Raw genomic sequence first — 14,123 nt, forward strand, 5'->3', positions numbered from 1 at the left:
TGGCTAATTAAACAATCTATGCCTTTCCAACTGTGGGGCTTTTGTTTCTGTTTGTTATGATGGCATGTATTTTTCTGTTTTACATTGTAAACCACCCTGTAAACTTTGTATAAAGGATGGTAAAAATTATTATTATTATTATTGGCTTGTATACCCACATGGCCTTTTTATGCACAGGTCATAGGATCAGAGACTCAGTTCCTTTCTCAGGATTATAACTGTCAACATATATAGACAATGTACAACACTCCTCTTTCCTGACCTTCTTTCTCACTTGAAGGCTCACTCCTATACTTGCAGAGAGTCAGTCAACAGATTGTGATGAGCTTCAATGGCACATTAGTGCATCTGGCACTTATTCAGAACAGGATTTGACTTGGATCTAGAAAAATTGTATTCAATGCTGCTTTACTGATGTTCCATTTCTGGTGGTCCTATGCAAGTCACTCCAGCTAAACATCAACTAGCCAACTGTAGAACCTCAGTGGAACACTGAGTAAATGAGTTAATGATTATAAAGCACTAGGCATATTATTGGTGTGTATATAAATTGGTGTGTATATAAATTAAGATTTGAATTCCAATTTAGACTTGTTAATGTTAAATAAACGGCGTTTCCGTGTGCTGCTCTGGTGCCGGTTCGCCAGCTGCAGCTTCGTCACACTGGCCACGTGACCCGGATGTGTCTTCGGACAGCGCTGGCTCCCGGCCTCTAGAGTGAGATGAGCGCACAACCCTAGAGTCTGTCAAGACTGGCCCGTACGGGCAGGGGTACCTTTACCTTTACCTTAATGTTAAATAAGTGTATGAACCAGATCTAGGTTCCCTGTGAACTGTTTCCTTCCCCACATGTTACTTTGATCCTAAATCTAGGGAGGTCGCTTTTGACATTAGTAAACAGGACCTTTAGACTGTGGGCAGGATGATCCAGTTCACCTATCCAGATTTTATCTTACTTGTATATAAAATGTCATTTATAATTTTATATGCTCATTGTTTTATAATACGATTGCAATTTAAACAAGTGCAAAAAAACTCAAGATCACAAAGACTCCATAAGAGCATTGCAATATAAAATAGCACAAACATTTGAATATACTTTAGCCTTCAGATACATGTAAATATTTAACATAAGATGAATTTCAATCAAACTAAGATAAAACACTTTAGGCCAATATATTCCACCTTTTGTTGTTTACTTTGCAAATCTTTCGCTGGTGACATATCTTCAAATTCCTGCAATACTAAAAAGCCCCCGTAAAACACACTGAGCCTCACTGAACAAAAACAACATTTGACTCTTTCACTGCTAGAGTATCAATAGAGCCCCATCTCATCAAGACATTTTTTATTATAAACATACATCAGTCACAGAGAATATCCAATTTCCAGAGATATGCACAAAATACCATGGTTCAGACAAAAATCTCAGCTTAATAAGTGAAGATACACATGAGTCTTGCCCCCATAAGAAATGGGCTGAAGACTTTCTGGTTTAATTGCAGTGCAATAAAAAGGTAGTGCAAGATGGACCATGCAGGCCCAAGGCTTTTCCATATCTTAGCATATACAGTACAAATCTGTGCTTAATATCTAAACCAGACAAGTGAAAAGTAGGAGAAATTGATGCTCAGAAAAGCACAGATCCAGTTAGAAGTTAATCCATAGTTATGAGTTTACTTGGTTCTAGTTGCATTGCCTTCTCTTCACTCTGAAATCTAACTTGTACGACTATAAGTTTATTACCTGTATAAGCAAAAAATATCCAAAATGGAGACCTTTTTACATGAAGGCCACAATCCTATGGGAATACAATGGAGCTTCCTTTGAAGGAAGCATGCATGAAATCAGTCTTCAATAATTGCCTATAATAATTGCACACAATACATGCTATGTAAAATTTAGAACAGCTAATTCTAGAAGGCCATCCAAATTTTCCAGGGTAACTAGCCAAAATACAAAGAGAAAACAACTATGCCCCTTGCATCTCTCAACATTTTGATCATTTTATCACAGTGGAAGCTATGTAAGACATCAGCCAACAGTTACAATCCACTGTCAGCAAGCCAAGAATCTGAGTAACAACACTCACAAAATAGTGTGAAAGCATAAAAAACCAGGATTGAAGTTTGTCACCTGGATACTGGATTCTTCCATTACATCTTTGCCTCTTGACTTTTGTTTTGGATTCAAAATCTGCGAATTTATTCTGCAGCGGCATGAGCCTGGAATGACAAGAAGAACCAGGGTTGCAGCTGGTACAAGTTCATTCCTTACTCTACACTTGTTTTATTACATTTTACTCTACCCTTCCATCAAGGAGTGCAGGGCAGTTTATTGGCCTCCCTCCCCAACCCCAATTTATTCTCACAACAAAACTCTGTATTTTGTTTTATGCAGTTTCAATTTTTTTAAAAAAATAAAAATAAAATTGGACTCTATATTTCTAATCTCGGACCTTTGGATGAAGGGGAGGGTATAAATAAATAAATAGTAAATAATCCCGGTGAGGAAAGTTAGGCTGAGAGATGGTAACTAACCCTAGGTTGCCCACAGAATTTCATGATACAGTACAAAGTCAAAACCAAAGTCATACAGGCCAATTAACAATATTAAGTAGATCCTGCAAGATTAAAAAGGGGGAAAACGCTTAACTCTGAAATGGCTAGGCCAGAGGTTTTCAACCTTTTTGACTCCACGGTTCCACATTCTTTCTGTGGCACCCCTGTGGGGCTCAGGAGCCCAGGAGCACCACTTGCCTCCAGAGCTGGCAGCCTCTCGCCCTTTTTCGAACACCCTCCCTTGTGGAGTGTTCCCTCAGTTTCCTCTCCTCTCCCTTCGAAAGTCCTCCAGGCAGCTGCTGTTGCCATCCCTGGTCTCTGAGCTGCCCCCCACCACCAAAAGAGGTGCCTCCCAGAGGCACCATTCGCCTGTAGAGCTTATAGCCAGGGCTGCTGCAATAAACAACTATGCAAGCCTTTGTGAGGCAGAGACGCGAGAAGGCAACAGAGGAGGGAGGGAAGGAAAGAGGGACAGAGGCCACTGTTGCCCGTGGCACCCCTGACCATCAGTCAAGGCACCCCAGGGTGCCATAGCACACTGGTTGAAAACCACTGGGCCAGGCTATAGAAGACTTCCCTGTGATAGTTTCAAAAGACTATTGCTGCAATCCTATAACAGCCTAGCTGGAAGTAAGCCCCATTTAACTCAATGGAACTTACTTCAGAGCATATACATATAAGAGTGTGCTATAAACAACCACCTAAGGATCATGTCAGAAATGTAAAACAGATGGCCAAAATAATAAGCTTCAGAAATATAGATCTATGATTCAAACACATTGCTGTTATGCTTCAGTAGTCTTAGAGCTACATGGAAGAGTATGTGCAAGTTACTTCTGCATCTACTTGCTGCTTTCGCATACATGCAGTATATCCTTCACTTACAGAGTACGACAAACCTGACATACCCATATACACTTTTCATATTTGAAACCAGCAATGTGTTTGGGACTATTTTGTTTCCTTTTCTGTTATAGCTGGAAACTCAATCTCCCCCCCCCATTAAAATCTTTAGCTTATAAAAATTGAAGCACAGTTTCTTTGGAATCTAATAGCTTGTGGGCCCCAAAAAGCACTCAGGGATAACATGAGACCTGCTGACTGTATGCTGCCCTCCCCCCAAAATTCCTGGCAGTGAAGGGGAAGGGATAAGATTAGCAAACACCCCATTTCCAGTTTTTTTGGATTTTGGCAACCCCCAAAACGGCAAATGTTAAGCCTGATCAGTATACTTAAGCCCAAGCCCCTGGAGAACAAAGGAGGAAACAATTATATTTAAAATTAAGGAAGGAATGAGGTTTGACAATATTAAGTGGATCAAACTCAAGCAGTATTGTTGGTCTGTTGTAGCATATATTACCATGGCACCTTAAAGCAGTGTTCCTCAAGGTTTTAAACTAAGGTTCCTGTTCTGAATAACAAGTCTGGCCTCTAGCTCAGTACTATCTACACTGACTAGCAACAGCTCTCCAGGGTTTCAGGCATGAGTCTCTCTCAGCCCTACCTGGAGATGCCAGGGATGGGATCCGGGACCTTCTATATAAAAAGCAGGCGCTCTGCTGCTGAGCTACAGCCCTTCCCCTACCCAACCGTATGGCTGTCCCCCAATAAACTGTCTTATGGGTGAGTGTGTCTTATGGGAGAGCATTCTTGCTCATATGCTGCCTGTGGAAATCTAGGGACGGTGGTCCTAATTGTATACTGGTCTTAAAAAGGGGAATCAGTTACAACATTTCCACCAATTCCCCCCTCCACAAGCAGCAGCCTTACAACAAAGCAGCAGCTATAGCAGAGCTCCCTTATTCCCAAATCATGTTAGTATAATGTGGCACTGGGAATACAGTCATACACAACCCTCCAATATATCAAATGTGGATGCTCCACCAGAGAGCATTCAAACTCACCCAGATCCTGGCTAGTGAGGGAAGGAAAACCCTAGCTTTTCAGCATCCTGTCCTGAAACTCCTCCAAAATTTTAGGTGTTCTGTGCCCTGCACCTCCCTCAGAGCAGCCTGCTCTACAATTTGAAAATCACTCCTTTAAGACTAGCATACTTGCTGTGGAGCTTTCACACCTTGGAAATTCACTGCTACTGTTAATTTGCTGTGTCATACTAGCCTTTATTAAATATTTTAGTTTTAAAAAATTATTTCTATGATTTCCTATATGAGCTGAACATTATATTTAAAGAACTAGAAGAATATCTTCATTTCATGCCTTATGTCTTCCTCTGTTGCCCTTCTCTCTTCTCCTCTCCCCACATCACAATTTAGAGTGTAAGTTCCTTGAAAGAGGAACCCATCTTCTACATCACTCTGTAAATTGCCATATACTTGGATGTCAGTATATTAACTCCCCCCCAAACACACACACACTAAGAAGAGTGCTATAAAAGGCCACGTGTCCACTCAGAACATGGAGAAAGTGGGTAATGGGGGCAGATGTGTTGATCTGCTATGCAGAATCAACTTCTTCCATATCCCACATATGATCACTGCGATCTGCAGGGGAGCTTCTCCTACAACGTCCAAAGATTTCAGAAGCCCACTCCACAGTAATTTGGAGCAGGGAGCAATGTGGTTCTATGGAAAAGCACTCCTTTCAATATATGACAGATGCCCACTACCTGCACTTTCCAGAAACAACTGTAAACACGCCTTCCCAACTACGTGAATATGTATATCCTATTAAGTGTCTAGCTGGTATAGCTGTTTTATCTGCTGCTCTTTTCTTTACTGTTTTAAACTGCTGAGCTGCTTTACTGCATTCTCTACATTTCCGTGAGACGTGTGGAAGGTGACAAAAATCCCAAATCTCTGAGGTACTCAGAAAAGCCTTCTCATTCTAAACACATAGTTTTTAATCTAAAGAAAATAACTCACCATTACTTTTCAATTCCTTCATGCCAGAGAAGGGGTGGAACTTGAGCAGAGGTGACAATATAGGTCACCTCATTCCTCACTACATACCCTTCCCAGATCAGCTCATCTTGATTTACCTGCTTCCCTTCTCCCAGAGATGGGAAACCCATGGCCAGTCAGATGCTGTTAGAAAGCAAACTCCACCCGCCCTAACAGAACTCTTATTAACACAACTAACCCACCCCATCATCTTTCCGATTCTTCCAAATGAGTCGCATTTATTCCTTCTGAATCAATTCCTATAATCTCCAACTATGTTCCCAAGCTTCCAATTTGCCTTTGACAAATAAGTGGCCATATTTCATACCTCCCCATCAACACACAACCTAGCACTACAATCTTAACCACATCGTTAGAAAGTAAGCCCTACTGAACTCAATGGAATGAACTTCTAAGTAGACATGTACAGAAATTGAAACTAAACATCAGTAAAAGCTTCCTGGTAGCACAAGCTGTTGAACAGTCAAAGACTACTGTACTTCAGAATGTGATAGGCACTTCAGCATTAGAGCTTTTTAATCAGAGGTTAGATTGCCACATTTGGGGGATGCTGTAGCAACAGATGTCCTGCACTGGCAGAGGTTGGATTAAATGACCTTTAATGTACCATCCAACACTATGAGTCTTTCACTTTGGCGGGGGGAGGGATATTGTTTTCAGAAGCTATTATAAAATAACTAATTTATGTGGATACAATAAAGCAGCCAAGCAACAATTACAGGATAATAAACAATGGTAAGTTGTTTCTTTAGGTTGCACTGAAACACTAGCTCAATATCTATGGCCAGGATGAACTACAAGCAGAAGACAACTAGCACAGAAGCCAAAGAAAAATCAGGGAAGAGAAGCCCCCTCCTCAGCACAAAAATGCAGCAAACTACTACTGGAGAAACAAAACACTCTCTCTGCCTCACCCTCTGCCAGACCCCAGAAGGGTTCTAACATTTTTTCCACCCTCAGACTATTAACTTTTATAGCCATTTTCCCCCCCGTTTCTTACCAGCCTTTCCCTGCAAGGTCTACATTTTTTTAGTAGCCTTCTTACCTGTCTGTCAGCCAGAGGTCCCAGGATAGGTTATTAGAGTTAAAAACAAACAAACACAATTACAAAAACAAAACAACTACAGCCATAAAGCTAGGTTAAGGAGCGTTCACTGAAATAAATAATTAGAGAAATAGCAGTTGCAAAGGAAAACTGGGTAAACCTAGCCACCCCAACTGATATGGCGAAGGGGCTAAGCACCCCAGCACACCTCTAGCGGAGCAGGCCCCTCTCTAGCTTGCAAGGAAGGAGCCAAGGCAGATATCCTATCCCTATCCTATCCCTGCCCCTCCTCCACCATCCCAGGTGAGGCTCACCCAATAATAATAATAACAGCTGCTGCTGCTACTACCACCTCTCCCTACCCCAGCCCGTGCTGCTATTGGGGGAGGGGGCCGCTAAGCCCCTCCCTCCTCGCCGGCCGTTACCTGTCTGTCTTTCCGTGTCTCTCTCTTTCTTTTTCAGTCACTCACGGGCCCGGCCCAGCCGCCAGCCCGCGGCCACTTCGCCCCCTCGCTGGCGGGGCAAGGGGGGGGGGAGGGCTTGCGTACTCGAGGAGGAGAAGGGAGCCGTAGGCACGGCTGGGAGAGCGAAGAAGAGAAGCGGCTGCGGAAGGGGACTCACTTTGCACCGACCGACTGACTGACTGAGGAGGAGCCACCTCCTCTCCTCACTCCGGGGTCACCGGGCAGGGGCTGACCCCGGCGACCAGCCAATCAGCGGCTGCGCTCGGCTCCCCTCCGCCTCGCGCCGCAGCCCACCGCCTCTCCCGATTGGGCCGCGCGGGGGTTCCGAGCGCTCCTCCCCTCCCACATCCCCGTTCCCTCCCCCCCCCCTCACTCGCTCTCGCTCTCTTCCTCTCTGTCCCCCCCACCCACTCCCTCCGCCTCACCATAAGGGGCACAGTCCCGCTGCACTCCCTTTCGGCACTTCCGGAATCATGGCAGTAACTTTTTGTTGTTGTTGTCTCGCCTGCTAACGCCGGGTGTAGAAAAAGAGCTTTTCGTCTAGAGAGAGTGGGAGAGCGGGGCTGCCCCCCGAACTCCCCACATACAAAGCGATGGCCGGTAGCGGCTTTCCGTTTAATTCCCCTAAAGTTCATGCTGCGCGAATTTACTCTTCTTATCTCTATGGACTTCCACCGGAAGTTCCGGGTACTGGTGTCACTCTATAATTTTGAAAAGTAAAAGATCTATATGTCCTACGGTTCGCTAAGAGAAAGAGCGGGGCGGAGCCTTCCTTATCTCCCTCAGTGCCGGAAAGCGCGAACCAGGGTTGTTGTTTTTTGCGACGGGGAAGGCGGGTCGCTCGGACTTTCCAAGAGGAGGTGTTAGCGCTGCTTGGATGGCTAGGCCTAGAAGCTGGGGTGGGTTGCCTAGCAACGCACGAGCTTTTGTTGTAGTGATGCTGTTGGAGGGCCTTGCGCGGGGGGGGGGGGCGCTTTCCGCTCTCGGGACGCGGTGGTAGAGCCTTGAGCGGTTTGAGTGGACTGTACCACGCTGCGGGGTTGTTGGGGGGGAGGAGGCTTCCTTTATTATGGGAGGCAACATGCTTCAGAAAACCGGCTGCTGGGGAACGCGAGCAGGAGAGGAGTTATTATGTTTTGGCTGTGCTTGTGGGCTTCCAAAGAGTCAACAAGATGGTGGACTAATCACTAATGTTATGTTGCCTTTATTTCACACCCCCCACCCCCGCCCAAGGAGCTCAAGTTGTGCCTCTGCTTGTCTCCTTATTTAATCCCCACAACAACCCTGTGAGGTAGGTTAGGCTGAGAGGCAGTTACTGATTGCAATATATCTACATGGTTGCAATAATAATAATAATAATAATAATAATAATAATAATAATTTAATAATAATAGTTTATTATGTATACCTCGCCCATCTGGCTAGGTTTCCCCAGCCACTCTGGGCGGCTTCCAACAAAAGACTATGTATCAATTTAAACCCCCCCCAAAAAAAGTATTAAAATCAGTTAAAACAATTTCCAGTCAGAAAAATAGCCAGGTGGAAGGCTAAGTGAGCCTTCAGTTTGATCCAGCAGGACTTTTACATTCTTAATGAACTGTCCTAGGTAAAAAAAATAAAAATGGAATTATCCCTCACCAACCACTAGCACATCACAGATGGAGCTGTTATCTGTCATCAACTCTCTCCATCCTGTGTGCAGTTCTGTTCATCCTGTGCTAGTTATGGACTTCAGATTTTTGGTTTTTGTAATATATGCAGCATACAAAAGTCCACTCAGCCCCTTCAGAATCCTACCACCTCATTCTGCTCTGTAAATGTATTAGGTTTCAAGGAAGGACTACCAGGAAGAGATGGGTATATTGATAACTTTTAAGATGAGGCATATGAGGGAAGGACTAGGATGCAAAAAGGTTCTTGTGCTTTATATTACTTAATATTTGTAGCATTTATTATGTAGCCCTCTAAAGATTTCAAAACACTTCCTATTACAACAGCGTCGTGCCAATCACAATAATAATTAACCTAAGAAACAACCTAGGTTGATTAACCTAGTATATTGCATCCTTATTTCTCTTAATGGTCTCAGGTATGGGTGAGTTTTCAGTAATGAACATAGTTCTGAAATGTGTGTTTGTTTAGCTGAAATGTGTATTTGTTTGGCTGAAATGTTTTATTTGCCAAAGCCATGTGCTTTCTTGATAAAATGTATGGAATAGTAGATTTAGACTGCGATCTTATACATACTTTTCTAGGAGGGTGACCTCATTAGTGTCTGCTTCGAATAGACTTGTAAAGAACTGCACTGTTGGGCTGCAATATCTATTTTTATTGTTATATCCCACCTTTCTTTCAAGGAGTTCAATATTCATAGTTCTGATATGCTTTACGTCCCCCATAGATATGCATAAGATTGCACTGTTTCCAAAAGTACTTACTTCCCGTCAGATAGAACTAATCTATATTGTTTGGTCTTCTTGCTGATTTAACAATTTCCTGCTGATGATGATATTCATTATTGCCTTTAATTCTAGATACACCAGAGAAAAGGCTGCATGAAATGATGAACTTTTCCTGCTTATTGGAGAAGCAACTCAGATCTCTGCAATGTGAATGTGCAAAGAATGACTGAAAATACCAAATTTTCCCACAATGGGGACTCTCTCCAGCAAATGTATGATGATATGCTGGCAGATGCCTTATTTCTGAAAGATAGTCATAGTTGTGCAGCTCTTCTAAATCCTCCTATATCACTGCAACACTTGTCATCAACAAATAGAAAATCATGGGCAATGAGTCTGTTTTCTCCTAACACTGGTGCTCGGAACTCTTCTGATCCAGCGTTTACAGCGCTCAAGACAGATGATGAGCTGGACACATCTGAAAGTGTGATTCGTTCAATATGCCATTCACGAGAAATTATGCTGCTTCAGTTAACCTTGATCAAGATGATGCTATCCAAAATGCAATCCCAAGGAGTGGCAGTTGAATCAAAACAGAAATATGTAGAGATTATTAGAATTCTTCTGAAAGAAGCCAACATAGACTCAAAACTAGTAAGTTTTTGGGTGGTTCCCCACCCCCACCCCCCAAATAGCTCCGTTGCTAAGATATCCCTTATCTACAATTCCTCCCTTTTCTACTTATTGCAGATTCATCTGTTACTTATTTCTGATAAACAACTATTTCATCAGGCTTCCAAAGCTTTGGTCTTCCTTGTGCGTTTTCAACTAACAGAAGAGGTGAGTTGCAAATGGGCTTTGGGCTAGTTCCCACTAAAACAGCTTTCTGCTTCACACTTTGTTTTTTGAAGTAGGTGTGTAATTAAGTCAGCTGCATCAATCAGTTGATTTAGAAATCTTTGCAAGTAATTAGGGGATCCTTTTTAAATCAATCATAATGTTTTTAAAGTTCATTATTTTTTATTTAAGTACTTTAAAATCTGTGGATGGCAGATATCTTCTTAGAAAAGGCTTTCTTTTGCACACCAAAGGGAATTATGGGATGTTCTGTTAAGTTCAATGGGGTTTAAAGGTAAAGGTAAAGGGACCCCTGACCATTAGGTCCAGTCGTGACCAACTCTGGGGTTGTGGCGCTCATCTCGCTTTATTGGCCAAGGGAGCCGGCGTACAGATGACATGCTGGTCATGTGGCCAGCATGACTAAGCCGGTTCTGGCGAACCAGAGCAGCGCACAGAAACGCTGTTTACCTTCCCGCCAGAGTGGTACCTATTTATCTACTTGCACTTTAACGTGCTTTCGAACTGCTAGGTGGGCAGGAGCTGGGACTGAACAACGGGAGCTCACCCCGTCGCGGGGATTTGAACTGCTGACCTTCTGATCAGCAAGTCCTAGGCTCTGTGGTTTAACCCACAGCGCCACCCGTGTCCCTTCAATGGGGTTTACTGTTGGGTAAATGGCTGCAACTGTGTACCTACATATAACTCAGTAGGGCTTACTTCTGGGTAGACTTATAGGAGAATGCTGTTAATTGATTAAACAGCCAAGATTTCTTTACTTGGCAGGGCTATTTTTAAGGTGGTGTTTGAGAAATGAATCACTTTTTTTTCTTTTAACTAATCAGATTCTGTAGTGTTACTCCATCATCCTAGGCTGGTTTAATCGGGGTGGGGGGTATGCTTCTTTACTGTGGGGTGGGAGGGTAGAACAGTCACTCAAAACATGGTCGGACAAAACACTTGCATCTTCGGGGGCAAGAGAGAGGAGGGTTTTCTACATTGTAGTGCCTAGTTTGTAGAATGTCTTTGTTGGTGAGAGCTTCCTCTCAACTGTTATTTAAAGCTCTACATTTACAGCTTTTATTCTGTTCTTCAGTTGAGTGGCTTATATAAGATAAATAAAAGCAAGACTGCCTCTGTCTTCAGGCTTACAGTGTTGAACGAGTGGACAGACTTCATATAATGATGATCTACTTTGCTGTTTTTGCTAGAACCCCAATATGCACTAACCAGAATTGGGTACAAAATGCCACTAGCATTGAAAGTACAAGGTCCTTCTGAGCATATTTTGAGCCTAGGAATTTGTTTTCACTATCTGAACTGAACTTGCAGACCTTCCACACAATAGTCTGCTTTTGGTTATTCTGGGCTTTATTTCAGTAGTCAAATTGAGGTGGGAAAAGTCATTTGTTGTTGCTATTGTTGGGAGTCAGAAATTGTTACTATAGCAAAGTGCTCAAAGATCGTCCAATAGATCCTGATCTACCTTCTGTTCACCCCTTGTCCTGGGTACATGACACAAAACGAGAAAGTTTATGGAAGGAGGCAACAGAAATAATGACATCAGTTGTTAAAGCTGCACTGTAATTTTTATAATGACCAGCTTGAATTGAAACAGTTCAGAGAGAGGAGCAGATAAATGCAGCTTGTCTTGAAGGCATTGGCCACTGCCAATAACAGATGAGGAAAGGAAGAGCCTGTCCTGTCTCCAAAGAGCTAGTGAAGTAGCCTTGCTTCCCAGTTCTCCCTCTGCCACAGCCTGATAGAGTTAAGACTGTTCCTTTCAGTAGGCATGGGGTATGATAGCTGCTGGAACTTTGATAGTTAAACATCTTAGTTGTTGAAATGTGCTCCTGAATGTTGTTGAAATCTGCTCCCGAATATCGAAAACTTGGAAGTCAGTGTTCCTGTGTGTGAATGTCCTTCAGAAGCCGAACGTCCAGCGTTGCTTCTGCAGCTTCCAATCGGAAGCTGCGCCTTGGTTTTTGAACTATTCCAGGAGTCGACCGGACTCCCAGAATGGATTAAATTTGAGAACCAAGGTACCACTATATAGATTTTTGTATTGTGCTTTTAGTGCTGTGTTTGATTCAATTACTGTTAGATATATTGAATGCAGAATATAGTAAAATAATATTGATTGCTACTCCCTTTATGATTTTCTTAAAAGTATACCAGCATACCCAGACTAACCTGCATCCGTGCCCGTCTTGGCTGATTAGGGAGCGTCCAGATGTTGCGCGGACCGTCCTGGTTGAAATTATCAATTTGTCCCTTGACACGGGGACATTCCCAGGGGAACTGAAGGAAGCAGTGGTGTGTCCACTCTTAAAGAAAACTTCATTAGATCCCTTAGACCTATCCAATTACCGCCCAGTTTCAAATCTTCCATACCTGGGTAAGGTAATTGAGAGAGCGGTTGCTGAACAGCTTGGTAGGTTTCTGGAGGAAACATCGGCATTAGATCATTTCAGTCCGGTTTCCGTCCTGGTTTTGGGACAGAGACGGCTCTGGTTGCCCTAACAGAAGATCTCCGTAGACAACTGGATTGAGGCGGGTCAGGACTGCTGATCCTTTTAGATTTGTCAGCAGCCTTTGACATGGTCGATCATGATCTTCTGGACCACCGCCTCGCAGACGTGGGGATACAGGGCATAGCCCGTAACTGGCTGTGCTCTTTTATCTCTGGTCAGGGACAGAGGGTGGCACTAGGGAGGGAAATGTCATCGCGCCACTCCTTGGTGTGTGGAGTGCCGCAGGGCGCAATTCTCTCCCCGGTGCTTTTTAACATCTTTATGCGCCCCCTTGCCCAGATTATCCGGAGCTTTGGCCTGGGCTGTCAACAATATGCTGATGACACTCAGCTCTATCTGCTGATGGATGGCCACACCGACTCGGCCCCAAACACACTGACCAGATGCTTGGAAGCTGTGACTGGATGGTTTCGTGGGAGCCGATTGAAACTAAATCCTTCGAAGACAGAGGTCCTATGGCTAGGTCGGGATGGCATGGGGATGAGGGACCAACTCCCTTCTCTTGCGGGGGCCCAATTAGTGCCATTGCCTTCCGTTAAGAGTTTGGGTGTAATCCTTGACGCCTCCCTTTCCATGGAGGCGCAAGTTACAGCAACAGCCAAGGCGACATTTTTCCACCTTCGCCGCATCAAGCAGTTGGTCCCTTACCTTTCCCGCCCCGACCTGGCCACAGTGATCCATGCGACGGTCATCTCCAGGCTTGACTACTGTAATTCGCTCTACGCGGGGCTGCCCTTGAAGCTGTCCCAGAAACTCCAGCGGGTACAGAATGCTGCAGCGAGGCTCCTCACGGGGTCTCTGCCATGGGAGCATATTCACCCAGTGCTTTTCAAGCTGCACTGGCTCCTGGTGGAGTACAGGGTCAGATTTAAGGTGCTGCTTTTGACCTTTAAAGCCCTTCACGGCCTAGGACCCTCGTACCTACGGGACCGCCTCTCCTGGTATGCCCCACGGAGAGCCTCAAGGTCCATAAATAACAACACTCTAGTGGTCCCAGGCCCTAAGGAAGTTAGATTGGCCTCAACCAGAGCCAGGGCCTTTTCAACTCTGGCTCCGGCCTGGTGGAACGCCCTGCCTCATGAGACCAGGGCCCTGCAGGATCTGATTTCTTTCCGCAGGGCCTGTAAGACAGAGTTGTTCCGCCTGGCCTTTGGCTTGGAGCCAATTTGATTCCCTCCCTCCCTCTCTTTCTTTTTTCTTTTCCTTCTCCTCCTGCGATGAGGCTACATTTTAATATTTTAATGTTCCATTATTTTAATGTTGTATTTTATTTTTGTTTTTAAGTTGTAATCATTCATCTTGTTTTTATTATTGCTTGTAAGCCGCTCTGAGCCTGGCCTTGGCTGGGGAGGGCGGGAT

At 44.1% G+C, this 14,123-nt stretch overlaps 2 protein-coding genes across 8 annotated transcripts in view; one reads left to right on the forward strand and one right to left on the reverse strand.

The window, feature by feature from the left end:
* ASB7 (ankyrin repeat and SOCS box containing 7) overlaps positions 1-7,300 on the reverse strand; it is a 39,167-nt gene extending 31,867 nt beyond the window's left edge. For 2 of the 4 annotated variants that reach the window (XM_083586989.1, XM_083586986.1), the window contains exons 1-2: positions 6,953-7,300; positions 2,137-2,225 (exon numbers count right to left, since the gene is read on the reverse strand). The gene's annotated coding sequence lies outside the window, so the exon portion shown is untranslated. Of the gene's footprint in view, positions 1-2,092; positions 2,226-6,952 lie in introns of all 4 variants that reach the window. The other 2 variants (XM_083586988.1, XM_083586987.1) reach the window with 2 other exon arrangements.
* LOC310749460 (ceramide synthase 3-like) overlaps positions 7,272-14,123 on the forward strand; it is an 87,112-nt gene continuing 80,260 nt past the window's right edge. Inside the window, exons 1-3 of one of the 4 annotated variants that reach the window (XM_083586413.1) lie at positions 7,272-7,890; positions 9,526-10,047; positions 10,144-10,233. In XM_083586413.1, coding sequence (XP_083442539.1) covers positions 9,616-10,047; positions 10,144-10,233 — 522 coding nt within the window. In that variant the 5' untranslated portion in view covers positions 7,272-7,890; positions 9,526-9,615. Of the gene's footprint in view, positions 7,891-8,021; positions 8,283-9,525; positions 10,048-10,143; positions 10,234-14,123 lie in introns of those variants that run through there. The other 3 variants (XM_083586411.1, XM_083586414.1, XM_083586412.1) reach the window with 3 other exon arrangements.

The sequence above is a fragment of the Podarcis filfolensis genome (assembly GCF_964270895.1).
Source record: "Podarcis filfolensis genome assembly, chromosome: 14".
NCBI lineage: Eukaryota > Metazoa > Chordata > Lepidosauria > Squamata > Lacertidae > Podarcis > Podarcis filfolensis.